General features: G+C 73.1%; 9 protein-coding genes across 9 annotated transcripts; 6 read left to right on the top strand and 3 right to left on the bottom strand.

Moving 5' to 3' along the window:
- Nucleotides 1-5,126: 5,126 nt before the first annotated feature.
- Nucleotides 5,127-6,980, bottom strand: ARS (hypothetical protein; the record flags this gene model as incomplete). Its single annotated transcript, XM_009036138.1, has 3 exons — nt 5,127-5,954; nt 6,166-6,828; nt 6,879-6,980. The coding sequence occupies 3 exons, from the start codon at nt 6,978-6,980 to the stop codon at nt 5,127-5,129; spliced, it is 1,593 nt and encodes a 530-aa protein (XP_009034386.1).
- A 131-nt stretch (nt 6,981-7,111) lies between these two features.
- On the top strand, nt 7,112-8,433 carry AURANDRAFT_21759 (hypothetical protein; the record flags this gene model as incomplete). The annotated part of the gene is made up of 2 exons (XM_009036283.1): nt 7,112-7,555; nt 7,645-8,433. 2 exons carry the CDS (start codon nt 7,112-7,114, stop codon nt 8,431-8,433), a joined length of 1,233 nt encoding a protein of 410 aa, XP_009034531.1.
- A 119-nt stretch (nt 8,434-8,552) lies between these two features.
- AURANDRAFT_5443 (hypothetical protein) lies at nt 8,553-9,206 on the bottom strand (the record flags this gene model as incomplete). Its single annotated transcript, XM_009035899.1, has 1 exon — nt 8,553-9,206. A coding segment is annotated over one exon (654 nt), but the record flags the coding sequence as incomplete, so codon positions are not given.
- A 225-nt stretch (nt 9,207-9,431) lies between these two features.
- On the top strand, nt 9,432-10,955 carry AURANDRAFT_62294 (hypothetical protein; the record flags this gene model as incomplete). The annotated part of the gene is made up of 1 exon (XM_009036284.1): nt 9,432-10,955. One exon carries the CDS (start codon nt 9,432-9,434, stop codon nt 10,953-10,955), a length of 1,524 nt encoding a protein of 507 aa, XP_009034532.1.
- A 455-nt stretch (nt 10,956-11,410) lies between these two features.
- Nucleotides 11,411-14,576, top strand: AURANDRAFT_62293 (hypothetical protein; the record flags this gene model as incomplete). Its single annotated transcript, XM_009036285.1, has 2 exons — nt 11,411-12,168; nt 12,206-14,576. The coding sequence occupies 2 exons, from the start codon at nt 11,411-11,413 to the stop codon at nt 14,574-14,576; spliced, it is 3,129 nt and encodes a 1,042-aa protein (XP_009034533.1).
- A 2,047-nt stretch (nt 14,577-16,623) lies between these two features.
- AURANDRAFT_62292 (hypothetical protein) lies at nt 16,624-17,259 on the bottom strand (the record flags this gene model as incomplete). Its single annotated transcript, XM_009036137.1, has 1 exon — nt 16,624-17,259. One exon carries the CDS (start codon nt 17,257-17,259, stop codon nt 16,624-16,626), a length of 636 nt encoding a protein of 211 aa, XP_009034385.1.
- Nucleotides 17,260-17,970: 711 nt separating this feature from the next.
- Nucleotides 17,971-22,954, top strand: AURANDRAFT_62291 (hypothetical protein; the record flags this gene model as incomplete). Its single annotated transcript, XM_009036286.1, has 7 exons — nt 17,971-18,986; nt 19,198-19,495; nt 19,688-19,831; nt 20,031-20,209; nt 20,404-20,670; nt 20,890-20,896; nt 21,680-22,954. 7 exons carry the CDS (start codon nt 17,971-17,973, stop codon nt 22,952-22,954), a joined length of 3,186 nt encoding a protein of 1,061 aa, XP_009034534.1.
- Nucleotides 22,955-23,105: 151 nt separating this feature from the next.
- AURANDRAFT_62290 (hypothetical protein) lies at nt 23,106-24,521 on the top strand (the record flags this gene model as incomplete). Its single annotated transcript, XM_009036287.1, has 1 exon — nt 23,106-24,521. One exon carries the CDS (start codon nt 23,106-23,108, stop codon nt 24,519-24,521), a length of 1,416 nt encoding a protein of 471 aa, XP_009034535.1.
- A 245-nt stretch (nt 24,522-24,766) lies between these two features.
- On the top strand, nt 24,767-26,121 carry AURANDRAFT_62289 (hypothetical protein; the record flags this gene model as incomplete). The annotated part of the gene is made up of 2 exons (XM_009036288.1): nt 24,767-25,241; nt 25,409-26,121. 2 exons carry the CDS (start codon nt 24,767-24,769, stop codon nt 26,119-26,121), a joined length of 1,188 nt encoding a protein of 395 aa, XP_009034536.1.
- Between the last annotated feature and the right edge of the window lie 841 nt (nt 26,122-26,962).

Here is a 26,962-nt window from a genome sequence, read left to right as displayed (position 1 = left end):
GCTTGCCTCCTCGCGCGGCGACCGCGACCGCGACGCCGCGACGCCGCCATGCGTTCGCCGAACCTCACGCCGGACGAGCTCGAGGCGGAGATCGCGGCGGAGAAGCGCATCATCCGCGCGGCGTACTGGGTCGCGGGGTTGTGCTACTGCGTCGCCGTCTTCCTCATGTACCGCCACTTCTTCCTCGCGCCGCCGAAGCGGCGGCGGCCCGCGGCCCACGACCGGCGCCCCTAGCCCCCTATCTCTTACCGAACCCGAACTTGATCTTCCCGGTCGGCTTCTTGGCGAGCCCGAAGCCGAATTTCGCGCGCGGCGCGTCTCACGCGGTCGCGGGCGCGGTCGACGCCGGCGGCGCGGCGGCGGCCGCCGGCGGCGCGGCGGCCGGCGGCGGCGCGCGGGCCGCGGCGGCGTCGATCTGGCGCTGGAGCTCGCGGGCCTGGCGCGCGTCCTCCTTGCGCCGCTTCGCCGCGACCGCGTCGGCGCCGCCGGCGCGGCTCCGCTCGGCCTCGCGCATCTCCGCGAAGCGCTTGCGGTGGCCGTGGTCGTAGGACGAGAGGTGGTTCGAGAACTCGGCGACGGTCTTGTACTGCTTGTCGCAGCACGCGCAGTAGAAGTTCGCGTGCTGCGCCTCGAGCGTCGCGGCGAGCTCGCGCTCGCCCGCGGCCTTCTCCTCGCGCCGGCGCTTCCGGTCCGCCGTGTCCTCGAGCTCCGAGTCGAGCTTGCGCCGCTGCTTCGCCGCGTTCGTCGTCATGTCCTCCTCCTGCGTCGCCCGGCCGAGGCCGAGGCGCCCGCTCTCCTCGGGCAACGTCGCCGACAGCGGCAGCACGCGGCCCTTCTCGCCCTTGCCGAGGCCCGCGCCCTCCTTCCAGCCCATGGCCCGCAGCATCTTGAAGCCCTCGTTCGACTCGTCGAGGGCGCCATCCGCCATGACAGCGGCCGCCTCGACCAGCTCCTGGGACCCGGTGGTGCCAGCAGCTCGGGCCGCGGGGGCCAAAGAGCCTGCAAATTGAGTTCAACGATGCCTAAACGATGCCGAAAATAGCCAGACAGGACGCGACGTCTCCTTAGACGGGGCTCGCCATCGGGTTCGGGGGCCGCGCGTACTCCGGGTCCGTGAAGAACTTGGCGACGCGCGCGGCGTCCGCGCGCCGCGTCTTGCCCGGCGCGAGGACCTTGGCCAGGAGGGGCTCCTCGAGCGCGTGGGCGTCGAGCGCGGCCTTGAGCGCCGCGGGCGTCGCGTAGGCCTCCAACAGCGGCGCGACGTACTCGGGCTTCACGGAGGGCACGTGGAGGAGGAACGCGCCGAACTTGGACGCGAGCGGCCAGCGCTTCTCGTCGACGTCGACGCCCCGGCAGACGTCCGCGTAGGCCGCGACGTCGGGCCCGTCGAGGACGTCCCGCGCGGACCGGCGCCCGAGGTCCGCGGTGAGGACGGCGTCGAGCGTCTGGAGGTAGCGCGCGGTGCCGTCGAAGGAGTCGGCGCGGTGGACGACGAAGCCGTCCTCGAGCTCGAGCCGCGCCATCTCGCCGTGGAGCCGCGCGCGGTCCGCGGTCGCCTCGACGCTCTCGAGGCAGCCCTCGACGACGTAGATGCCCGGCAGGCCGCAGCGCTTCATCGCGAGCGTCTGCTTCGCGTGGTGCGTGCCGCCCTTGACCGTCGTCCGGAAGTCGGAGACGCACTTGCGCTCGACGACGGGGCCGACGACGACGCCGGCGTCGCGCCAGGCGCGCGCGTCGCCGGCCCGCGCTTTCGGCACGGCGATCCACAGGTAGTCGCCGACGGCGACGGCCTCCTTGCGCACGGCGCTCGCGACGGGCGCCTCGCCTAAACAAAGCTTGCCCACGATGGCCTCGGCCTCGCGTTTGCCCGTCTGCCGCTTCTCCCGCGAGTCGACGACGAGCCGCAGCTCGAAGACGTCGAGGAACGGTAAGGCGAGCGACCCCGCGACGGACTCGCGGACGCGGCCGAGGCAGCTCCGCCGCCGCCGCTTCGCCGGCGGCGCCGCGGCCGCCTCCGCGGCGCGCGGCGCCGCGGCGCGCGGCGGCGGCGCGGCGTCGTCGTCGTCGCTGTCGAGGACGACGATGGGCGCGTCCGCCGCCGCGGGCCGCGGCGGCGGCGGCGGCGGCGGCGGCGGCGCGGGCGCCTCGCCGGCGTGCGCGCGGTAGGCGGCGTCGAGGTCCGCGGCGAGCTTGACGCCGGCGACGAGGCCCCGGCCGGGCGTCGTCGTGAGGCGGTACTTCTTGTTCTGGAGCGGGTAGGTCTCGACGACGTCGTTCTTCAGGAGCGTGCCCCGGAGCGACGAGATCGCGCCGTACAGCTCGCCCGCGCGCGGCGCCATGGCGACGACCGTGAGGGGCTGGGCGAGGGCCGCGAGGGCCTCCTTGTCGACGCCGGCGAAGCCCGCGGTCCGCTGCTCGCGGTGGAGCGCGACGAGCATCGCGGCGACGCCCGAGACGTCGCCGTTGCCGTCGAGGAGCTTGGGCCGGTACGCGCGGCCGCGCACGCCCTCGCCGCGGGCGACGGCGGCGCCCTCGGCGCGCGCCGTCGCCTCGGCGCGCGCCTCGTGGTGGACCGCGGCCGCGCCGCCGCCGTCCGCGCCGCCGTCGCCGCCGTCGCCGACGGCCGCGTAGCCCTCGCGCTTCTTGGCCGCGATCCAGGTCTTCTTCTCGAGGTCGCCGCGGTGCATGAAGTCCTCGAAGCACTCGTCGAAGCCCGGCTCTCCCAGTAAACCCCAGGACCGCCGCGCCATGACGCGGCCGCAGGGCCGCTCGAGGCACTCGACGCGCCACCACCGCTGCTCCTCCGCGCGCTTCTCGAAGCGGCCGAGGGACACGATGGCGCAGCCCTCGCGCGCGTAGCGCGCCCAGCGCAGGAACGCGACGGCCTTGCCCGCGATCTTGTCGCCGACGCCCTTGACGGCCTTGGCCTCCTCCTTGGACTCGCCGACGGCGGACCCGTGCGCGTGGACGCCCCGGCACGCCTTGTAGTAGGTCCCGCCCTCCTGCGACGTCTGGCTCCGCGACACGTACTCCCAGTAGCTCTTGAACCGGTCCCGCAGCGCGTCGTTCGCGGCGACGGCGCAGGGCGTCCGCAGGCACAGCGCGTTCGCCGACCCCTTGCCCTTGCCCTTGCCGCCGTAGCGCGCGCCGCCGCCGCCGCCGCGCCCGCCGCGCCCGCGCCCGCGCCCGCCGCCCTGGCCGCCGCGCCCGCGCCCGCCGCCGCCGCGGTCGATGGTGCGCGCCATGTGTGTTCAAATGCGGCCGCAGGCGCGCCGATGAGAACCAAATTCGGCCGCGCGCGCGTAGATGAGAGCTAGTGCGGTCGCGCGCGTGCAGACGAGAACGGCCGCGTGCGCAGACGAGAACCTGAGCGCGCGAACCAGCGCGCGCGCGCGAGTGATCTGAGCCAGTGCTTCCGGCATGTTGGCCCGCGTATCCGTATTGCTCTCAGCGCCGGCGCTCTCCGGACGCTGCCCAGGCGCACCTCCAGAGGGAGAGCGCCGCCTCGGCCCGCGCGCCCCCGCCGATTTCGCCGCGCGCCCCCGCGGAAGTGGAAGTGTCGCCGCCATGGTGTCCGAGGGGAAGCGGCACTCGCTCCACAGCGAGCACAAGCTGCTCATCCCCGCGACCGTGCTTCGGAGCGTCGTCGTGAAGATGCACGGCGCCTTCCCGCGGCTCTGCAAGGAGTGGAACGTGGCGAGCTGCATGCGCAAGAACTGGGCGCGGCTCTTCGAGCACATGGACGCCGACGGGTCCGGGCGGCTGCACTTCGAGGAGTTCCTCGAGGCGACGAAGACGCTCGGCGACATCGGCGCGACGCCGCGGCAGCTGGAGGCCCTGTGGCACTACATCGACCACGACGAGTCGGGCGAGGTGAGCATCGGCGAGTTCCAGCACGCGACGTACCTGCTGCTGCTCGAGGGCTGGGTCGACTACACGAAGTCGGAGGCCGGCGCCGCTGAACTAAAACGCATGGTGTCCCGGATCAACGAGGCGGCCGTGCGCGAGTACGCGGTCATCTCCGGCAACTGGTTCAAGATCTTCAACCAGGTCGACGTCGACGAGTCGGGCCGCGTCGGCTACGAGGAGCTCGAGGCCGTCCTGCGGTCGCGGGACCCGGGCCTCCGCATCGCGGCCGCGGAGATCAGCGAGAACCAGCTCCGGGGCCTCTGGAAGGCCATCGACGCGGACCGGTCCGGCGACGTGACCGTGGAGGAGTTCCTCACCTTCATGCGGGCCCACGGGCCGTCCATGCACAATTTGACGAACTACGCGCGCGAGAAGCGAGGTTTAGAACAAAAAGCCGCGTGGCGGAGCCACCTCCTCGAGGTCAAGGAGGTCAAGGAGCGCAAGGGCGCCATGGCGCGGCTCCGGTCCGCGCAGCGCGCGTCGCAGCGGGGCCTGCCGCTCTGGGGCGCGGAGCACGACGGTGCCGACGGCGCGCCCGCGCCCGCGTCGGGCCTGGCCGAGGCGCCGCCGCCGCCGGGCCCGCGGCCGCGCCGGAGCCGCCGCGCGGTCCAGCTCGCGCACCTCCAGTGGCGCCGCCGCGTCAACGAGGCCAAGATCCGCGACGCGATCCGAGGAAAGTCGGACGCGAACGAGCGCGACTTCGTCCGCCGCTTCGCGACGAACCCGAAGGCGTCCCAGCAGCACTGGCGCCGCGAGGTCATCGCCGACGAGCTCGGCAAGCCCCTGGCCGTGGACTCCGAGCTGCTGAACCGCTACGAGGGCGCCGCGGCGCTCACGCACCGCCAGGAGGCCGCCGAGGCGCGGCGCCACGCGAGCAGCCTCATCTGGCTCGACCGCCGCATCCGCCAGCGCGAGGAGGCCATCGTCGAGGACAGCGTCCTCTTCGGCGCCAAGCCCCACCCGCTCGACGCGCCGTCGACGCTCGGCCTCATGAAGGGCTCCTTCGGCGACCTCAAGGCCAAGATCGAGCGCTACGGCGAGCACCGCTTCGGCCGCGAGGAGTGGGAGGCCCTCGAGGACATCTCCTCCTAGGGGGGGCGGGGAACGTAAGCGCGGATAACACAAGAGGCGCGGCGCGCGCGGCCGCGAGGACATCTCCTCCTAGAAGCCCCGGGAACGTAATCGCGGATAACACAAGAGGCGCGGCGCGCGCGGCCCTAGTTGCGGATCCAGGGGCGGAAGTAGCCGAGGGCCGTGCAGGACGCGTTGCCCGCCTGGTCCACGTCGAAGCAGGGCCCGCCGGGCACGTTGCAGGGGTACATCTCGTGGCGCGCGACGAAGTCGAGGACCTTGGCCTGGATCGCGAAGACGACGTCGGGCTTCTCCGCGGCGAGGTCGACGCGCTCCTCCGGGTCGACGCTCAGGTCGTAGAGGTACGTCGCGTTGTCCACGAGGCTCACGCAGGCGGCGTCGAGGGACACGGCGCCGTGGGGCTCCGGGTGGACGCAGGACGGCGCGCCGTCGTCGGCGTAGGCCGCGCCGACGGACGGCGGCGGCATGATCCACGTGTCGTTGATGATCGACGGGTGGACGAGCTTGTAGTCGCCGTCGCGGTAGCTGTAGGCCGGCGCGGAGCAGTTGACGGCCAGGGGCCCGTGCTGGGCGCAGGGGTCGTACATGAGCAGCACCTCGGACCGCGGCGACGGCGACCCGTCGCGGAGCGCGGCCCAGACGTCGAGGCCGTCGATCTCGTAGGCGCTCGCGCCGCCCGCGAGGGCCACGAGCGTCGCGTGGAGGTCGACGACGTGGACCATGCCCTTGTCGTAGAGGCCCGGCGCCAGGCGCCCCGGCGCGCGGATGAGCGCGTGGTTCCGGACGCCGCCCTCCCAGGGCTGGCCCTTCTGGCCCCGGAGGGGCCAGTTGTTGCCGCCGCCCTTGACGATGCCGCCGTTGTCGCCCGCGATGACGATGACGCTGTTCCGCTTGCCGAAGTTGGCGTCGATGGCCGCGGTGACGTTGGCGATGGACTCGTCCGCGGCCCGGACCTGTGTGGAAATCAACCGCCGGTTCGGGACGTCCCGACCAAACTTTGACATGCTCGAGCTCGGTCACATCGAAGTCGATTCGGCTGATTTTTGGACGGATCGATCGCTCTCATCGAGTTCTCGAAGCACGGCGGATGTGCTCGTGTCAAAACATTCGCATACGCTCACATTGAAGTCGAGTTGAATATTTGATGTGCGCGCGGGCCCGGACCATGCCGCAGAACTCGCGGCGCGCGCCGTCCGGGTAGTGGCGCGACGACCCGATGGACGCGCAGGCCGCGTCGTCGGCGTAGCCCGCCGGCGCCTGGATGGGCGCGTGCGTGTCCTGGAGCGCGAGGTAGAGGAAGAGGGGGATCGAGGCGTCGTGCGCGCCGACGACGGCCACGGCGCGATCGACGAAGAGGAACGAGTTGTGCGTCCCGTTGATCTTCAGGAGGTCGTCGACGGTGTAGTAGGACGCCCCGTCGGCGAGGCTCGACGCCTGGAAGTCGCCCAGACCCTGCAAAATGCGCGTGAAGTGGTCCTCCTCGCCGTTCTGGTAGCCGTAGGAGGCGTCGAAGCCGCGCCGCGTCGGCTCCGACGCGTCGTCGAAGTTGCCGAGGTGCCACTTGCCGACGTGGGCCGTCGCGTAGCCGGCGCCCTTGAGCTTGTCGGCGATGGTCGTCTCGTTGGCCGGCAGGCCGTAGTCCTGGAAGCCGCCGATGACGCCGTGGTGGAGCCCGAGACGCTGCGGGAGCCTCCCCGTCATGAACGCGCCGCGCGTCGGCGTGCAGAGCATGGTCGTGTAGTACGTGGCGATGCGCACGCTCTCGTTGGCCAGCGCGCCGACGTGCGGCCAGGCGCCGGCGACGTCCGACGTGTTCACGGCCCAGGCCTGCGGCGGGGCGGCGTCGTCGCCGGGGGGAGTCGCGGGGGCGGTCGCACGTCGTTGAATCCGAGGTCGTCGACGAGCATGAAGGCGATGTGCGGCTGCTTCGACGGCGCGCCGGCCGCCGCGGCCCCGACGAGGAGGGCCGCCCCGACCATCGAGCCTGGCGCCATGGAGGAAGACGCTGCCCGAAGGTCCAAAAACGACCTCGTGAAGTACAACGTCGACCTGCGTAATTGCCACAGGCATGGGCTCCCTTCTCGCGCTCGTCGCGGCCGCAGCCGCAGCGATGACTGCGGCCGCAGCACCGCCCATCGCGCCGGCGAACGTCTCCGTCGTCTGGCACGCGCCCTTCTTCTCCGGCGGCGGCTACTGCTCCGAGGCGACGACCTTCGTGCTCGGCCTCGCGGCCCTCGGCGTGCCCATCGGCCTCGAGCCCCACGGCGACGGCTTCGACCAGGACTACGTCGCCGGCCTCGACGACGGCACGCTCGCGTCGCTCCGCGCGCTCACCGCGCCGCGGCGGCCGCCGCCGCGCGTCGCCGTCTGCCACAGCGAGCCCGGCGCGTGGCACGTCCTCGACGGCCCCGCGTGGCAGAGCTCCGCGTGCCCGCGGCGGTCGCGCCTCGGCGCGCCCTACACGATCGGGCGCACCATGTTCGAGACGGACCGGCTGCCCGACGGCTGGCCGGAGCGGCTGAACGCCGTCGACGAGGTCTGGGCGCCCGCCGGCGTCGAGCGACGGGCGCGTCTTTTCGCGCGAATGTCGCCCGAAGATGCGAAGACATCCGACCCCGTCGCACGTGGTAGGTGCCCACGGAGTTCCACCGCGAGATCTTCGAGGCCGCGGGCGTCCGGAACCTCCAGGTCGTCGGCGAGCCCGTGGACACGCTCCGGTTCTCGCCGTCCGACGACCGCTACGCGCTGCCCGGCGTCGCCGACGACGCGTTCGTCGTCGTGAGCGTCTTCAAGTGGGAGAAGCGCAAGGGCTGGGACGTGCTGCTCCGGGCCTGGGCCGACGCCTTCGCGCGGGGCGACGGCGCGGTCCTCGTGCTCCTCACGAACGCCTACCACGGCGGCGACGACTTCGAGGCGACCCTCGAGACGTTCGTCGTCGAGACGCTCGGCGAGCCCGCGGGCCTCGCGGCGCTCGCGGAGATCGTCGTCCTCTCGAAGCTCCCGGAGGCGGACCTGCCGCGGCTCTACCGGCGCGCGGACGTCGTCGCGCTGCCGACGCGCGGCGAGGGCTGGGGCCGGCCCCACGTCGAGGCCATGGCCTGTGGCGCCGCCGTCGCGGCGACGGCCTGGTCCGGGCCGACGGCCTACCTCGACGAGTCCAACGGCTACCCGATCCGCGTCGCGGGCCTCGTCGCCGTCGGCGACGGGCCCTTCGCGAGCCACCGGTGGGCCGAGCCCGACGCGGCGCACCTCGCGGCGATCCTGCGCCGCGCCAAGGCCGACCCGGCGGAGCGGCGCGCGCTCGGCGCGAAGGCGCGCGCGGACATGGTCGCCCGGTTTTCGCCCGCGGAGCTCGCGGCGCAGGTCAACGCGCACCTCGTCCGCATCGAGGCCCTGCTCGACGCCCGATCGCCGCGGCGGGGGGACCTCTAGTTGCTTTTTAGTCGTCGTCGGACTCGGCGGCGGCGTTGATAAAATGCGTAGAGCCCGCCGCCGCCCAGCGCGATCGCGGCGCCGCCGTAGTTGAGGACGTACAGAAAGAGCACGAAGGCCCGCATCTTCTTCCGGTCGTTCATGTTCGGGAACGGCGTGCCCTCCGGTTCCGGAACCCCCAAGAAGGCGCAGAGCGGCGCCCACCCGTCGGCGACGGTGAACTCCAGCAGCCTGTCGCGCGGCACGACGGCGCGCACGTGGTCGGCCCAGGCGTCGTAGGCCGCGCGGCTCCCGGCCTCGTCGAGCCAGTCCGACCGGCTGAGGCAGAAGCGCCGCTGGTTCAGCGCGACGGACGCGTCGCAGTCGACGTAGGTCGCCATGCCCGTCTCCCGCATGCCCCGGAACGGCGGCACGCGGCCGATGCGGAGCTTGGAGAGCGCGTTGACTTGCAGGTCGTAGATGCTCGCCATCGTCGACGCGTACCAGCCCGCGGAGCCGCCGGGGTGGAGCGAGAGGACGACCTTGGCGTCGGGGAAGACGTCCATGAGCGCCTCGAAGTGGAACGCGGCCGGGCCGTCGCAGGCGCCGCCGAAGCCGGCCACGAGCGACCGCAAAAGCGTGTCGTTCCGCGCCCTGCTCAGCGCCTGCCAGCCCGCGTGCTGGGCGTTGTTGAAGACGCAGGACTCGAAGTGCCAGACGTCGACGCCGAGCAGGTGCTGGAGCGCCGCCTGCTGCGACGACGTGCCCGTCCGCGGCAGGCCGGCGCCGATAACGCGGAAATGGGCCGTTCGCGGCGGCGCGCGCGCGAAGGTGGCCCAGAAGCGCACGGCGAGGCGCCCGAGGAGCTCCATCGACCAAGGGCTGCCCCCACTTCAACACGGGCAACGGACGGACGCAGTCGGGCGCGCATCCCCTTCAATAGTCCAACGTGCAGCGGAGGAGCAGCACTTTCGACGATGCACATGACGATGTGATTGCGCCGCTTAAAAAAAAACACCATGGACGAGACGTCGAAGCTCGTGCCCCCGCCCCCGGCGGCGCTGGACCGGAGCGTGTCCGTCGCCGAGTCCTACCAGGCGTCGCTCGAGGGCGGCGCGGCGCGGCGCGAGGCGCTGCGCGGCGCCCGCGCGAGCGTCTACATGTACCAGTTCTGGGGGTCCGCGGGCTGGGGCATCTGGAACATTTGTTACACGTACTACCTGCAGGACGTCGGCGGCTACAGCAGCGGCGTCGCCGCGAACTACGCGACGGGCGAGTGGATCGCGTACGCCTTGTGCCAGTTTTTGACGACGCCCGTCTGGGGCGCCATGTCGGACAGGGCGGGCCGGCGGCAGCTGCTCCTCATGGGCGCCGTCGGCGGCTCGGCGTGCATGGTCACCTACGCGTACCCCGTGGGCTGGTGGTGGGTCGCCGTCGGCGGGCTCCAGGGCTCGATCGACTGCACGTGGGCCGTGTGCAACGCGATCGTCGTCGATTGCGTCACCTACGGCGCGCCGCCGGGGTCGCCGGACGACTGGGGGGTCGCGCGGGCCTTCCGGTACTTGGTGATGCCCGCGCGGTCCGCGGCGTCGCTCGACGACGACGTGCGGCAGGAGTTGGCCGCGGCGATGACGATGCTCTGGTGCGTCGGCGGCGCGGGGTCGCTCTTCGGCTACGGGCTGGGCTACGTCGTCTGGACGCTGCTGCCGAACTGGCTCGCGATGATGAGCTGCGGGCTCGCGGTGTGGCCGGCGATCGCCTACGCGTATTTCTACCTCGTCGAGACGAAGCCGGAGACGTCCGACGGCGCGTCGCTCGACACGCTCGAGGACGCGTGGCGGTGCGCGCGCGAGGGCGTCAAGATCCAGGCGCGCGCCGTGCCCATGCTGCTCCGCGACCGGCGGAGCGCGCTGCTCACGGCCGCGTACTTCATGATCTATTTGGTGCTCACGGGCATCTTCGACCTCTGCCTCTTCTGGGGCGAGCGCAAGTTCGACTGGGACGTGGGCATCACGACGGGCTACCTCATGATCGTCACGGTCGCGCCGGCCGTCGGCGCGTTCCTGGGCACGCGCGTGCTCTTCCCGTCGCGGCTGAAGTACGCCAAGTCCATCGCGCTCCTGCTCGCGGCGTCGGCCGCGGGCTCGGTGCTCGAGGGCCTCGTGCCGGATTCGACGGCGGCCGTGGCCATCGTGCCGCTGGCGTCCTTCGGCTGGGGCGTCTACCCGTCCATCACGGCGCTGCTCACGCCCGACGAGGCCCACGCGAACCAGGGCCACCTGCAGGGCGCGCTCTTCGCGATCACGACGCTCGGCTCCGTCGTCGCGCTCGGCCTCTACCTCCTCGTCTACGACCTCACGCTGCCGAGCGCCGACTCGGGCACCTACAGGGCGCGCCACGACTACGAGTTCGGCGCCATCTGGCTCCTCTCGGGCTTCCTCCTCGCGGCCGCGGCGGCCTGCGCGCTCGAGGCCGGCGACGCGGCGCCCGCGGCGGCGCGCGCGGCCCCGGCCAAGGGCGACGAGGACACGAAGGAGGGGTAGCGCTTCGCAAATGGCGTTAAGGCCCGTCTTGACGACACATTCGACGGCATCTCGAGTTCGTTGCACCCTCGTTCGGCTGTTGGCAACGACGCGCCCGACGGGACGCCGCGCCGCGCGTCGACGGTGCGCTGAAGGAGTGAGACCCACCCCGCGAGACTCGACGCCGCCCACGCGTCGACTCGACGCCGCCAACGCCGCCCACGCGTCGACTCGACGCCGCCCACACGTCCTGTAGACGCGAGACTCGACGCCACTCACGCGACTTCTAAACCATGACCGCCGGCACGGAGACCTGCGTGAAGGTGGTGGTGCGGTGCCGGCCGTTGCTCGGCCACGAGGATGGCGCGCTCGACGTGTCCAAAATCGACGAGGCCGGTGGTTCGATTAAGATTGGTGACAAGACCCACAAGTACGGCCCCGGCGGCGCCGTCGGCGGCACCGGGCGCCACGACGCCATGTACGACGTGACGACGAAGCCGCTCGTCGCGCAGCTCTTCGACGGCTACAACGCGACGGTGCTCGCGTACGGGCAGACGGGCAGCGGGAAGACGTACACGATGGGCACGGCCTTCGGGGACGAGCCCGACGGCGTCGTGCCGCGCGCCGTCGTCGACATCATGGCGCGGCGCGCGGCGCTGCTCGCGGCCGGCGACCGCGACTGCGGCGTCGTGCTGAGCCTCTGCGAGGTCTACAACGAGGAGGTCCGGGACCTGCTCGCGGACCGGGGCGGCGGCGCGCTCAAGGTCCAGGACGCGGCCGAGGGCGGCGGCGTGCGCATCGCGGGCCTGAGCGAGCGCGTCGTCGAGAGCGCCGACGCCGTCTACGCGCTGACCCGCGACGGCATGCGGCGCCGCGCGACGGGCTCGACGAACATGAACGAGCACTCGTCGCGGAGCCACATGATCCTGAGCTTCCGGGTCGAGGTCGGCGCGTCGGCCGACGGCGCGTCGTCGAAGACGTGCTCCAAGCTCCACCTCGTCGACCTCGCGGGCAGCGAGCGCGCGAAGCGCACGGGCGCGACGGGCGACCGGCTCCGCGAGGGCATCCAGATCAACTCGAGCCTGCTCGCGCTGGGCAACGTCATCGCGCGGCTCGTCGAGCTCCAGGGCAAAGGCGGCGGCGGCCGCGACGGCCACGTGCCCTACCGCGACAGCGCGCTCACGCGGCTCCTGAGCGACTCGCTCGGCGGCACCGCGCACACGACGATGATCGCGTGCGTGTCGCCCGAACGCGTTCGACGCCGACGAGAGCCTGAACACGCTGCGCTGGGCCGACCGCGCGACGCTCGTGAAGAACGTCGCGGGCATCCACGTCGTCGTCGACCCCAAGGCCGAGCGGCTGCGCGCCGCGGAGCGCGCGGAGCTCGAGGCGCTGCGCGCCGAGGCGCGGCTCCTGCGGGCCCGGGCGGAGGTTTCGGCGCGCGCGGGCCCGGCGGCCGCCGACGAGGCCGCGGTCGCCGTCGAGCGCGAGAAGCTCGCGGCGATCCTCAAGGTCCACGAGCGCGACCAGAAGCGGTGGCGCCGCGAGCGGTCCGAGTTCCAGCGGACCATCGGCGAGCTCGGCAAGAAGAACGCGGCCCTGGACCGGCGCTGCGGCGTGCTGCGGCTCGCCATCCCGCCCGAGGCGCGCGAGGCCGCGGAGGCGGCGCTCCCCGTCGACGACGACGTCGCGCTCGTCCTCGCGGAGGACGAGGCGCGGCGCGCGACGGGCGAGCACCTGCCGCTCGACGACGAGGGCCACGTGCTCCAGGCAGCGCGGCGCCCGCCGGACAGCGACGAGTCCGACGGCGAGTCCGACGACGACGACGACGAGCTCGAGCAGGAGCGCAAGCTCGCGACGCTCGCGCTCGAGGAGAAGTGCATGGACAGCCTCAAGCAGCACTACGAACGGGCCATCGAGAAGCTCGAGGCCGAGGTCGCGGCCCTCGAAATCGAGCGCCGCGACCTCGCGGAGCGGACGCGGTCGACGGAGTCCGAGGCCGCGACGCGCGTGCTCCGCGAGAAGGCGCGCAAGCTCGAGCTCCACATCGCGCGGCTCCGCGGCGAGGCCAGGAAGGCCACGGGCGAGGTCCAGCGCTGCGCGCAGCTCAAGGACCGCGCGGAGCGCGACGCGCGCGCGCTCCGCGCGGAGGTCGAGGAGGCCCGGAAACGCCGCGGCGAGCTCCAGCGCCGGCTCCAGCGCAAGGACGCGGACCACGCCAAGGAGTCGCGGTCCTGGAAGCGCGAGGCGAAGCGCCTCCAGCGCGACAACGACCGCGTCAAGGGCGAGAAGACGAAGCTCGTCCAGCGCTTCGCGCGCCAGGAGCAGACGCAGGCGCGCCAGCTCGCGGAGGCGCGCGCCGCGCTGCGCCGCGCGCGGCAGAACGCGACCATCGCCTACAGCGCCGCGGCGAAGCCGACCCAGGCCAAGCGGTCGCGGTCGCCGGGGCCCGGCGCGTCGCGGCCCCGCGCGGGCAAGGCGCTCGTCCCCGAGGACCCCGACGCGATGCCCGCGTGGCTCGAGGTCGAGCTCGAGCGCCGCGCGGACCGCGCGCGCGGCGGCGACGCCCCGGACGACGCCCGGCGGCCGTCGACGGACGGCTTCGCCCACGTCGACACCCTCGAGGACGCCGTGGCCGTGCTCGACCGCCTCGCGGACGAGGCCGCGCGCGCGCGCGCGGCCGAGCGCGACGCGCGGTCCGCCGTCGCGGAGCGCAGGGCCCAGGACAAGGCCGCCCACCGGTCCTGGCTCAACGGCGAGCGCGTCAAGTACAAGCAGCGCCAGACGCTCGAGAAGCAGCGCCAGTCCGAGACGCTCAACGCGCTCATGGCCGGCGTGCACTCCATCGTCGGCGAGGCCTTCTCGCCGCGGTCGGAGCCCGCGGCCGACGACGTCGCCGCGGCGGCGCCGCCGCCGCCGCCGCCGCCGCCGCCGCCGCGGCCCGTCGTCGTCGTCGCGGGCGACGGCGACGACGCGCCGCCCAAGGCCGTCGTCGCCATCGGCGCGAACCACCCGCACCCGCTGCCGCCGCCGGACGGCTCGCCGCCCCTGTCCCTGGCCCAGCGCGAGTACGAGAGCCGCCGCGCGCGCCAGCGCAACGCCGTGCCCGAGCTCCTCGCCGCGGCGGCGCCGCCGCCGGCGCCGCCGCGGCCGCCCGGCGACGCCGCGGGCCTCGACGACCTCGACCTCAAGATGGGCGACCTCATGACCGTCGTCGCCGCCGTGCGCCGCGACCGGGGCCTCCCGCCGCCGGACGCGGGGCCGCCGGGCGACCCGCGCGCGCTCCGGGACGTCGTCGAGCGCAACTACGCGAAGCCGTGGCAGGTCAACGCGCAATTGGCGCCGCGCGCGGCCGCGGCAAACGACGCCGACGCCGAGCGCAAGCGCGGCGACTACGACCGGCCCTGGCGCGTCGCCGCGCCCCGGGCCCCCGCGGCCGCCGACGCGCCGCCCGCGCCGCCCGCGGCCGCCAAGGCCGACCAGCCGCCGCCGCCGCCGGGCTCGCGCTTCTCCGACGTCGAGATCGCCGAGGAGATCGCGGCCCGCGAGGCCATCGGCGCGTCGACGAAGAGCTGCCGCGCGTCCCTCGACGGCGAGTACGACGCCAACGACGAGAACCGCACGCCGCAGATCCCCTCCTAGGGGCCGTTGCTCCCTCCAGGAGGACGGCGGCGCTCCCCCCCCTCCCCTCGTTCCCGGAACGGGGGCCGCCTAAGTCGCACGGTCCCCGCGCCTAGGCCGCCGCGAGGAGGAGGAGGCGCGGGGGCGCCGCGCGGCGCCGCCGCCGCGCGTCGTCGCTCTGCCGCTTCCGAAGCGCCCCGAGGAAGAGCGCGCGGTCCCGGTCGCGCCGGGGCCCGTCGCCGACGAGGAAGCGCGCGAGGAAGGCCTCGGCCTCGCGGCTGCCGCGGCTCGCGGCGCGCGCGAAGCACTCGTAGGCCGACCGCCGCGACTGCGGCACGTGCGCGCGCGCCGCGGGCGAGCAGAGGCCGAGGTGGCCCCGGCCGAGGAGGACGAAGGCCCGCGCCGAGCCGGACGCCGCGGCGTTGCGGAGCGCCACGACCGCGGCCTCGAGCGCGCCGGCCGTCGCAGAGTCCGCGACGAGCGTCCGCCGCGCGATCGCGCACGCCGCGTCCGGCTGGCCCCGGTCCGCGGCCCGCCGCAGCCAGCGCCGCGCGAGCTTCTCGCGCCCCATGGCGTGGTGGAGCGACGCGAGGTCCGCCATGGCCTCGGCGTCGTCGCCGTCCCGCGCCGCGCGGCGGAGCAGCTCCGCGCTCGCGGCGACGTCGCGCCGCGCGCCCCGGCCGGAGGCGAACGCGGCCGCGAGGCGCCGCATGGCCAGGGCCGACCCGCGCTTCGCGCCGAGCTTGAACCAGCGGCAGGCGACGACGTGGTCGCCGGCGCTCTCCGCGAGGACGCCGCAGCGCGCCATGGCGTCGCAGGACCCCAGCATGGCCGCGCGCTCGTACCAGTCGCGCGCGGCGTCGACGAGCTGGCGCTCGTGGAGCGCGTAGCGGCCCGCGAGGCGCATCTTGTGCGCGGCGACGTTGTAGCACGCGTCGGCGTCGCCCTTGGCCGCGTCGCGGTCGTACCACGTCGCCGTGCCCGCCTCGCACTCGGCCTCGGACGGCTTCCACCACGTCACGAGCGAGTAGCGCGCGCCGCCGCGGACCGCGACGCCGTGGCGCAGCTTGTAGGTGTGGCAGACGGCGTCGCCGCCCGCGTCGAGCCGGACGAAGCAGCGGCTCTTCGCCGAGGACGTGGGCTGCACGTAGTAGCCGCCGTCGTAGTCGCCGCGGCCGTTGAGCGCGACGACCAAAGTGACGGCCGCGTGCGCGTCGAAGTGCGCCGGGTGCACGCGGCGCTCGCCGGGCAGGTAGCGCCGCACGAGCGCGTAGCAGAGGGCGAGCCGCCGGTGGCCGAAGCGCCGCCGCCTACCAGATGTGTCGGTGACGATTTCCCTTAGTTTTCAAGGTCAAAATCTCTCGAAAATCGTCGCGGCCGCGGGACGCCGGCCGCCGCAGGAAGGGCGCCGCGCGCGTCTCGAGCGCCGCCTCGAGCGCGCGGCAGAGCGGCAGGTTCAGCGGGCCCGACTGGCGGTCGAAGACGGGCGCCTCGAAGGTGGGCCGGCCGTCCACCGAGTCCGGCGTCGTGTTGAAGCTGAGCTGGCGCCGCGCGATGGCGAGCACGCGGGCGCACTCGTCGGGCCGGAGCAGCCCCCGGAGCCGCGCCGCGGGCCCGCACCGCGGCGGCAGCTCCGCCGTCGCCGCCGCGAAGGCGTCGCCGCAGGGGACGACGACGCGGCGCTCCGCCTGGAACCCGAGGACGCCGTAGGCATGGGGCCCGAGAGGCCCCATCTCTTGGCTGGGCTGGGCTGCAAGTAGGCTACCAATTGAATCCATATATATATGCGTGAGTTGTGCGCGGGGGTTCCCCCGCCGTACGAAAATTAAATGGCTGTCGTCGCGCAAGCGGTGCAGAGGGAAGCATTGACACGGGAATGAGTGGCTCAGCACGCGCGAGCGCGCCCGAAGGGCGCGCTCTCGCCGCGCCGCAGGCAAGCCCCCCCGGCAGGGGCAAGTAAGCCGTAGGCGTCTTGTGATGAACTAAATTTTACCTTGATGCTACACGAGCCTGAACCTCCAGAAGTCCTCCAGAACTCCACGGAGGTGTGTGTTTCTCCGATGTTTATTCAGATGGCCGCGCCCGCGCCGCGGAACTCCTCGTCGCGGTTGGCGTAGTACTCGCGGGCCCAGCGCTCGTTCCAGGCGCGGCCGTAGGCGCCGACCTCGTAGGAGAGGTAGCACTGGACGTCGGAGCAGTAGCCGCGCACGGGCCGCCGCGGGAGGCGCCGCGCGGCGAAGGCGATGAGCCGCGGCCCGCCCGGGCAGGCCGCGAGGCATCTCGCCAAGAGCGGAATCCTCAGCGCCCAGCCGAAGTAGTAGAGGAGCACGTCCGCGTTCGCCGAGACGTCGAAGTTCGCCGGCCGCAGGATGCAGCGGTCCAGGCAGGGCACGAGCGTCGCGAAGTGGGGCTGGAGCTTCCGCAGGTGCGGCCGCAGCAGCGGCAGGTGCGGCCCCAAAGCGTCCAACCGCGAGATGAAGTAGGGCAGGAACGGCAGGAACGTGTCGGCCCACTGCTTCTCCTCGTCGGCGTAGAGCAGCAGCTCGTCGATGTGGCGCATGAGCGCCCCCACGTGGGGCGCGAGCGCGTCGATGTTGTCGAGCACCCAGGGCACGTGCGGCTCGATCTCGTCGAAGCGGTCTAAAATGCCGTCGAGGTGGGGCTCGATCTCGCCGAGGTGGTCGCCGTCGAGGATGGCGTCCATGATGCCCGGCACGTAGTTCTCCAATCTGTCTAATCGGCTCAGGATGCCCGGCGCGTGCGCCGCGAGCAGCGGGCTGTACTTGACGAGCGACGCCAGCCGCGCGTCGCGCTCCTTCGGCGGCAGCAGGATGCCCCGGCCTAAAATGCGCAGCGACGCCGACGTCTCGTTGATCACGAAGGCCGTCGGGTCCGGCGACGCGTCGTAGCGCCGCCGGAAGACACTGAAGCTGTCCCTGAACGCGCCGCTGAACGCGCCCCAGACGTCGCGCGCGGTGACGGGGCTCCGCTCCTCCGGCGGCGCGCAGCAGATGAGGCGCCGCTCGAGGCCCTCGAGCTCCACGCGCTGCGCGGCGATGGACCGCCGCAGCTCCTCGCACCGGTAGCGCGCCGCGGCCTCCCACTTGACGGGCTCGAGCGGCAGCTCGTCGTCGAACGCGTCGGCGAGCGCGAGGCGCCGCACGACCCAGGCGCGCGGCGCGCGCACCCCGGCGCGCGGCGGCCGCCGGAGGCCGCCCCAGCCCGCGACCTCCGCGACGAAGGCCAGTCCAACTAAAGTCGGACGCATCGTCGGCCGCCGGAGGCCGCCCCAGCCCGCGACCTCCGCGACGAAGGCCAAACCGAGCCACCGAGTTCGACGCATCCCGTCTAGACGCCTGCAACTTTGAGGAACCTGCTCGAGCAGCCCGATAGCAGCCCAGGTGGCCACGACGAGATGGACAAGTCGCGGTGGAGGGCCTGCATGGCCGCCGTGCGCGACGGCGACGAGGCGGACGCGCTCGCCGCCGTGGCGTTCTGGGCCCGCGAGGCGCCGCGCGTCGACCGGGCGTCCCTCGCGACGGCGACGGCGACGCTCCTGACGGCCCTGCGGCGGCCCGAGCCGGCCCTGGAGCGCGCCGCCGCCGCGGCGCTCGGCGCCATCGCGGAAACACCGGCCCTCGGCGACGACCTCGCGGCCATCGTCGAGCCCTTCGCCCGGGCCCAGTGCGGCCGCGTGCCGGCGAACGCGGCCGACGGCGCGCGGCGCGTCCGCAGCGTCGCGGCCGCGCTCGCGGCGCTCGCCGAGGGCGGCGGCGCGTCCGCGCTCCTGGAGCCGCTCCTCGAGGCCTACGTGCCGCGCCTGCGGCGGTCCGCGGCGCGCTTCGACGGCGGTTTGTTGGCCGCGGACGCCGTCGCGCGGCTCGCCGCCGCGGCCGCGCGGCGGTTCCCCGGTGCCGCGTGGCTCGCGGCCGACGGCGGCGCGCTGGACGCCGTCGCCGAGGGCGTCGCCCGGGCCATCGAACACCTCTTCGAGGACGGCGCGTCGCCGGAGTTGCACTACGCGACGCCCCCGCCCGCGCCCGGCGGCGGCGCGTACGTCGTCGCGGCGGACGAGGCCGTCGTCTTCGCGTCGCCGCGCGGCGTCGCCGCGGGCGCGCTGCCGCGGCACAAGCGCGTCACGGCGACGGCCTGGGACGGCCCGGACTGGGCGCGCGTCGAGGCGCCCGTGGCCGGCTGGGTGCGCTTCGCGGATCTCGCGCCGCGGTCCGAGGCCATCCATTCGTACGTCGCGGCGTCGCCGCTCTGGCGCCAGACCTGCGGCGCCGTCGCGACGCGCAACGGCGTCGCGCGCTGCGAGGCGGCCCTGGCGAAGCGCGCCGGCGACGCCGCCGCGCGGCGCGTCGCGTCGCCGCGCGCGAGGGCCGCGCTCCGGGCTCTCGCGGACGCCGGCGTCGAGCTCCGAGTGCTCCGGTGCCACGCTGTGTGGAAATCAAATATTCAACCAGACTTCAATGTGCGCGTCATCGAACGATTTGGACAAGACTCTTTCGCTGTGCTTCGAGAACTCGACGAGAGCAATCGATCCGTCCAAAAATCAGCCGAATCGACTTCGATGTGATTGAGATAGAGAGTTCTGAAGTTTGGCGGGGACCCCCCAAACCAGCGGTTGATTTCCACACAGGTGCCACGCGAACCTGGCGGCCCGGGGCCTGCCGCCGCGGCTCTGGGGGCGCCACCGCGACTTCGCCGGGCGCGGCGTCGGCGCCGTCGACGCGCGGGACCTCGCCGCGTTCCGGGGGTTCGTCCGGCGCCACGAGCCCTGCGTCGTCTGCGGAGCCGCGGACGTCGAACATCGTTTCGATAGTGGCGTCCAGTGGGCCGACCTCGGCGACGACGCCTACCTCGCGAAACGCTGCGGCCACCGGGCCGTCGGCGTGCGGGGCGCCTACGTCGACGGCGGCGGGGCCGCCGCGGGCCGCGTCTTCGCCGGGGCGGGAAAAGAGAGCGAAATTTCCAACTTCCTATCTCGGCCGTTTTCCACTCGTTTTGGCTGACTTTTGGACGAGCGATCATCCCTTGGAACGGCCTCGAAGCGTGGATGCTTTCCCCGGAACGCGCGCGCGCGGAACACTCACGTTGAAGCGACGTTGCATCACTCTTTTCCCGCCCAGGTCTTCGCGAGCTCGGCGACGGCGCGCGCGCCGCTCGCGGCCGCGCTCGCGGAGCGGCGCCGCGCGGACGCCGCGGGCGAGGCCGCGGCCTTCTACGCGGCGAAGATCCCCCTCGCGGACCACCTGCCGGAGCTCGACGACGACGTGCGGGCCGTGCTCCGCGACGCGCGGCGCGGAAACCGACCGCCGGGGTCCCGACCGAACTTCGAACCTCTCGAGGCCGAGTCGATTCGGCTGATTTTTGGACGCATCGATGGCTCTCCTCGAGTCCTCGAGGCACGGCCGAAGAGGTCGCGTCGAAACCGTCGCTCACATGGAAGATGTTCGCGCAGGCAAGGCGCAGGACCGGGGCGAACCCGCGTTCGTCGACGCGGCCGCGGCGTGCTTCGGCGCGCCGCACGCGCGGGGGCTCTTCGCCTACGTCGCCCCGGGCGGCGCCGTCACGGGCGCCCACGTCGACCCCCTCGAGAACGTGCTCCTCGTGCTCGCCGGGTCCAAGCGGCTCCGGCTCTTCCCGCCGCGGTCAGGGCAGCAAAAGAGAGCGAAATTCCCAACTTCAAAGGCTCATATCTCGGCCGTTTTCCACTCGTTTTGGCTGATTTTTGGACGAGCGATCATCTCTCGGAACGGTCTCGAAGCGTAGATGCTTTTTCCGGAACGCACGCGCGCGGAACACCCACTTTGAAGCGACGTTGAATCACTCTTGTGCTGCCCAGGCCGCGGTGCGCGCGGAACCTACAGCCGGCGAACGCGCCGCTCTTCACCGTCGCGGGCCTCGACGCCCACCCCTTCTCCGACGCCTTCCTCGCCGACCCGGGCCTGCGGTGCGACTGCCTCGACGTCGTCGTAGGCGCGGGCGACGCGCTCTACGTGCCCGCGGGCTGGTGGCACGCGGTCGCGTCGCTCGGGCCGTCCGTGATCCTCAACTTCTGGCGCGACCTCCACCCGGCGAAGACCCGGGACGCCGAGGACGACGACGGCGGGTAACTCGCTAGCACGCGCCGTCGTCGCGCGCCCTCCGCGGCGGGGGCGCGACCGGCGGCGCGGCCTCCCCCCCGCCCCCGCGCGTCGAGGAATGCGGCGACGCCGACGATCGCGAGCTGGACGAGGCCCGCGACGGCGCTCGGGAGCCACGCGGGCCAGGGGTCCCGGTCCAGGAAGCAGTCGTTCGCGAAGATGATCCCGCAGCCGACGATGCTCAGGTTGTACGTCGCGTAGGACAGCGCGCCGCTGTTCCCGCGGCGCCACGTCTCGGCGAGCTGCGGCACGTAGGCGACGACGACGCACAGCGAGCTCAGCAGCGACATCGCGCCGCCCATGTAGAGCGCGACGCTCCGGCACGCGCCGCCGAGGGACACGGCGACCGCCGCGGCGAGCGCGGCGGCGGCGAACGCGACGGACGCCGCGGCGCCGCGCCGCTTCGCGCGGTCCCGCTCGAGCGCCGCGACGACGCGGACGAGGGCGGCGTACGCGAAGCAGCAGGCGAGCTGCTGCGCGAGGTCGAGGAGCTGCGCGAGGCACGCGACCGAGGCGCACGCGCGCATGATGCGGAACTTGACGACGACGATGCCTACCGAACGCGACGATGGTCCTTCGTTGTCCCGGTCAAAAGCTCTCGAAAATCGTCGCGGCCGCAGGACGTCGTCCCGGTCAAAAAGCTCTCGAAGCCGCAGGACGCTGGACGATGCCGGCCGCGCACGCCGCCTGGTAGGCGACGATGAACGACAGCGTCGGCAGGCTCACGCCCTCTGCTGAGTTATGCCGCAGAATCTTGGCGAACTGCGGCAGCGGCGTCAGGATGGTCCCCACGACGAGCAGGACGCCCACGACGATACCCGCCGTGCCCACGTCCGTGTCCGCGTCGACGCACGCGACGCTCGACATCGCAATCGGGCAGCGTTTCCGAGGCATCATTGAAGGCAACAACGAATCGATGTTGAGTGCGCGTGCTACGACGATGGCCGCACTAGCCCTCCGAGTTTGAAGCCGTAGCCGCACATGGCGCGCGCCCTGCTCCTCTCGAGCCTCCTCGCGACCACAGCGTCCTTCCAGTGGCTCGTCGTCGGCGGCGGCCCGCAGGGCGTGCACGTCGCCGGCCGGCTCCTGCGCGAGGTCGACGGCCTGGCCCTCGACGACGTCTGCATCGTCGACGACGAGGACGCGCTGCTGCGCAAGTGGAAGACGCGCGCCGAAAACACGGGCATGCGCTACCTGCGGTCGCCGGCGTCGCTGCACCTCGGCGACGGCGAGCGCGAGCTCCTGCGCCACGCGGAAGCCCACGCGCCTCGAATCGATAAGCGCGAGCCGCCCTTCGCGCCGGACTACGCGCGGCCGCGCCTCGACGTCTTCAACGACCACTGCGACTTTCTGGTGGACGCGCACGGCCTCGCCGCGGCGCACCGCCGCGGCGAAGTCGTGGCCGTCGCCGACGCCGGCGACGCCTACGCGGTCACCGTGCGGCGCGCCGGCGGCGACGAGACCCTGCGCGCGGCGAACGTCGTGCTCGCGGTCGGCGGCGGCGCGCCGGCGTACCCGGCCTGGGCCCGAGGCTCCGCGGCGGTCTCGCACGTCTTCGACGACGGCTTCGCGCTCGGCGGCGGCCGCGTCGCCGTCGTCGGCGGCGGCCTCTCGGCCGCGCACCTGGCCCTGCGGCTCGGCGGGCGCGTCGACGTCGTCTGCCGCCACGGCCTGCGCGAGCAGCAGTTCGACACGCACCAGGACTGGATGGCCACGGCCGCCGCGCGGCGGCTCATGGGCAAGGGGCCCACGGACCGCCAGGTGAGCTTCGCCGGCATCGCCGACGTCGCCGAGCGGCGGCGCGTCGTCCGGCGGGAGCGGCGCAGCGGCACGGTGCCCGCGGCCGCGAGCCGCGGCCGGCGCGGGCTCAAGTACGCGATCGCGTCCGGCGACGTCCGCTGGCACGAGGCGGACGTCGCGGCGCTGCGCGACGCGGCGGGCGGCGTCGTCCTCGAGCTGACGACGGGCGCCGCCGTCGCAGCGGAACGCGTCGTCCTCGCGACGGGCTTCGGCGCCGGGCCGCCGGCGCGGCCGCTCGTCGACGCCGCCGCCCGCGGCCTCGGCGCGGCGCTCGCGCCCTGCGGCTACCCCGTCCCGGACGCGAAGCTCCGCTGGCACGACCGCGGGTCGGGCGCGCTCTACGTCGCCGGCGCGCTCGCGGAGCTCGAGCTCGGGCCGTCCGCGCGGAACCTCGCCGGCGCGCGCCTCGCGTCGGAGCGCATCGTCGCCGCTGCGCGGGGGGTGTCGTAACGGGTGGTTCGCCGGTGTTCAACATAAATTGTTGAAGCTATGTTGAATCTTATTGCACTTCCACAACCTTAAACGCCAGAGCGCCCCCAAACGCCAGAGGCGTCGTGCAGTCTCGTGCATCAACGCGGAGTAGCACGGAGTAGCAAGCATCATGTCGAAGCGCTTGCTGCTCGTCGCGTTGGGCGTCTGCGCCGGCAGCGCCTACAGCCTGCCGGCGCTGCGCCCCAAGGGCCTCCGGACGCGCCACACGCTCCACGCACCGACGACGCACGCGCTCGTCGCCGCGGCGACGCCCGCGGCCGGCGACGACGCGCCGCCCGCCGCCGAGCTCCGCGGCGGCGCGTCGGGCGAGCCCGGCGGCACGCTCGTGCTGCTCGGCGCGGTCGTCATGCTCTTCGTGAGCGTGCACCGCAGCCTCTTCAGCGTCGGAATCGTGCCCATCCAGAAGGAGCTCGGCCTCGGCGCGTCGACGGTCGGCGTGCTCCAGTCGGCGTACCTGGCGGGCTACGCGCTCACGAACGCGCCCGGCGGCGCCATCGCGGACCGTTTGGGCGGCGCGCCGGTCATGCTCGCGTGCCTCGCCGCGTGGTCCGTCGCGGTCGCGCTCATGCCCGTCGCGGCGGCGTCGCCGGCGCCCGTCGCGGCGCTCGTCGCCCTGCGGCTGCTCTTCGGGCTCGCGAGCGGGCCGGCGCTGCCCGGATCGCTCGCGGTCGTGTCGCGGTGGCTGCCGCTCGCGAAGCGGTCGAGCGGCATCGCCGACGTCTTCGTCTTCTTCAACGCGGGCAACGCCGCCGGCCTGCTGCTCGGCGGCCTGATCCCCGTGCTCGGGTGGCGGGCGCTCATGGTCGGCGGCGGCGCGGCGGGCCTGGCCTGGGGCGCCGGCGGGCTCGCGCTCGCGAAATCGATCGCGGCGAAGCACGACCCGCCCGAGGACGACGCGCCCGCGGCCGCGTCGTCGCCGTCCGGCGGCCTCTCGCTGCGCCAGGTCGGCCAGCTCGCGGCGCTCACGCACGTCCACAACTGCCTCAACTGGTCCTTCTTCTTCATGCAGGCGTGGCTGCCGACGTACTTCTCGCAGGAGCTCGGCCTCGAGCTGTCCAAGTCCGCGGGGCTGAGCGCGCTGCCCATGGTCACGATGGCGCTCGGGTCCAAGGTCGGCGGCCAGGCGGCGACGAGGCTCATCGCCGAGGGCTGGGCGCCCTTCGACGTGCGGCGGCTCATGATCGCGATCTCGTCCTTAATCCCCGCGGCCGCGCTCCTCGCCCTCGGCGGCGTGGCGGACGCGGGCGTCGCCGTCGCGTGCCTCGTCCTCGCCCTCGGGGCCCACTCCTTCTCCTCCGCGGGCTACCACGCCCACATCGCCGACGTCGCGCCGAGCTCCTCGGGCAAGATCCTCGGCTTCACGAACACGGTCGGCGTCTTCGTCGGCATCGTCGCGAACGTCGTCACGGGCCGGGTCCTCGAGGCGACGGGCTCCTTCCGGGCCTGCTTCGCGCTCGCGGCGGCCATCTACGCCTCCGAGTTCGCCGTTTTCTTCGGCTTCGTCCGCGGCGGCCGCCTCGTCTAGGGGCCACCTTCGGATACATTCAATTCGCAGAGTCGACCATCATCCTGGAGGACTAGCCGGGACTCTCCGGGATGGAGGTTGCTGCGCTCTAGGAAGTGTGCTAGGTGCGTCCAAACTTTCGTCCAAGAAAGTCGAAGGACTGCAACGTCGCGGCGCTGCGGCCGGTGTTGCCCATTTTTACAGACGCGTCGGCATTCCTCCGACATGGGGCAGCCCTAGCATACGCCCGGTCGCCGTCGTTTAGGATGGTCGTGGGCCACCGACCCGTCGTCGCCGTCGTCGTCGCCGCCCTCGTCGGCGCGTGCGCCCTGGCGGTCCTGGGCCGCGGGGCGCGCCGGCAAGCCCAGGCGTCGCTCCGCGCGTCGGCCATCGGCACGAACGTGCCCATGTCGGCGAAGAAGGTGGCGATGGTGGAGCTCATCGCCCAGTTCGAGCTCGCCCAGGACTGCTTCGAGTCCATGGCCTACGCCTACTGCGCCTACAGCGTCTGCACCGTGGCCGAGGAGAACCCGACGCACCCGACGGCGGAGCCGACGGCCGCGTACTGCTCCTGCGTCATCGAGAACGGCGCGCCGGACATCGACCTGAGCGTGGACACGGGCCTGGCCCAGTTCCTGTTGGACCGGTCCAACACGTTCGTGGCCGTCGTGGAGGGCGTCGCGTCCGGGAGCCTGTCCGTCGTCGCGGGCGCGAACCAGGGCAGGACAAGGGTGATTCAACGTCGCTTCAACGTGAGTGTTCCGCGCGCGCGCGTTTCGGGAACAGCACCCACGCTTCGAGAGCGCTCCGAGAGATGATCGCTCGTCCAAAAATCAGCCGAAACGAGCGGAAAACGACCGAGATAGGAGCCTTTGAAGTTGGGCATGTCGCACCCTTTTCCTGCCCAGGCGCGAACCAGATCTGCTCGTTGACCAAGGACGGCGGCCTCTTCCCGGAGCTCGGCGCCGACCTCGTGTCCTGGCCCGTGGGGCCGGACCCGTCGACGGCCGCCGCGTCCCAGTTCGTCGCCCGCGCGGAGACGCTCTGCGCGGAGGTGACGATGGTGACCTGTATCGGCGCGCCCTGCTGGGTCGACTCGCGCGTCGACTCGCTCAACGCGACGTGCCTCTGCGCGCTGCTCCCGAAGCGGCGCGACGTCTACATCGCGCCGTCCTACGGGTTCCTGGACCACGTCACGTCGGCCGTCGGCGGCGGCGGCGACCAGTGCGACCTCTTCACGGGCTCGTCGACGTGCGCGGTCAACGGCGACTCGCTCATGGCCACGTGGCTCGCGGCGCCCCAGCTCACGGCCGAGGACTCGAACAGGTTGGCCGCGGCCGCGCTCGACTCCTACGACACGCTCGCGGTCCGCGCGGGCTCGAGCGCGTTCCCGTGCCGGGGGCTCGTCGAGGCGTCGCTGCCCTACGACGACGACCCCACCCACGACGACGGCGACGTCGACGACGGCGGACGACGGCTCTACGACGACCTCGTCGACGACGGCGCGGCCGGCCTGGACGACCCCGCGGACGACGGCGCGGCCGGCCTGGACGACCCCGCGGACGACGGCGCGGCCGGCCTGGACGACCCGGGCCTCGTCGACGACGGCGCGCTGCCTTAGCCCCCCCCTCTTGTGTTGAATTAACTGCTTCTCTTATTGCGTGAGCGCGGCGACGGCGAGCGTCGCGGCGCCGACGACCATGGGGATCTTGCGCTCCGACGTGAGCATGCCCGCACGAGCCGGTTCGCCCAGCTCCGCCCAGGGAGGCGCGAAGCTCTCGGCGGCGAGCTGCCCGGCGTAGAGCAGCGCGAGGCCCGCGAGCGCCGGTCGCGCGAAGCCCGCCGCCGCGGCGGCGGCGCAGAGCCAGCCCGCGATGGCCACGCCGATGCCGGAGACGACGAGCGCCGGCCGCAGGCCGAGCGCGCACGCGGTCGCCTGCTGGAGCCCGCCGATGTAGGCCATGATGACGCCCGCGTAACTCGCGAACGCCGCGGGCGCGACGTCGAAGCTCGCGCAGGCGACGTCGCCGACGGGGAAGACGGCCGTGCCGAGGTAGAGCAGGTTCCGCGCCGTGAGCTGCGCCGGGCCGCGGTCGTCGGCGCCGCTCGGTGTCGCGCGCTTAGGCGTCGACGGCGGCCGGCGCGGCGCCGGTCGGAAGGCATGCGCGGAGCAGCACAGCGCGACGAGCACGAGGCAGCGGTTCTGCGGCGCCATTGGGTTCTTGCGCTTGCTACGACGTTATAGCACTCGACCACCTCGCACCTCGGCGCCTCAAGAGCTTTGGTTGCAGGTGTTCAGCCGCGGCTAGGCTTGGAGTCCCAGTGCCGCAAGGCCTGGTGCCGCAAACCCCCCCGGGGAGGCCCTCTAGCTGTTAACCTCTCCTAGCAGGCTCCTAGCAAGGTAAGAGCAGCGATCGCCGACCGATTAGTGGCAAACGATGTGAGCAGCCAAGCCTCGACAA

This window comes from Aureococcus anophagefferens (genome assembly GCF_000186865.1).
Source record: "Aureococcus anophagefferens unplaced genomic scaffold AURANscaffold_4, whole genome shotgun sequence".
In the NCBI taxonomy this organism is placed as follows: domain Eukaryota; class Pelagophyceae; order Pelagomonadales; family Pelagomonadaceae; genus Aureococcus; species Aureococcus anophagefferens.
This window is presented reverse-complemented; position numbering and strand designations above follow the sequence as displayed.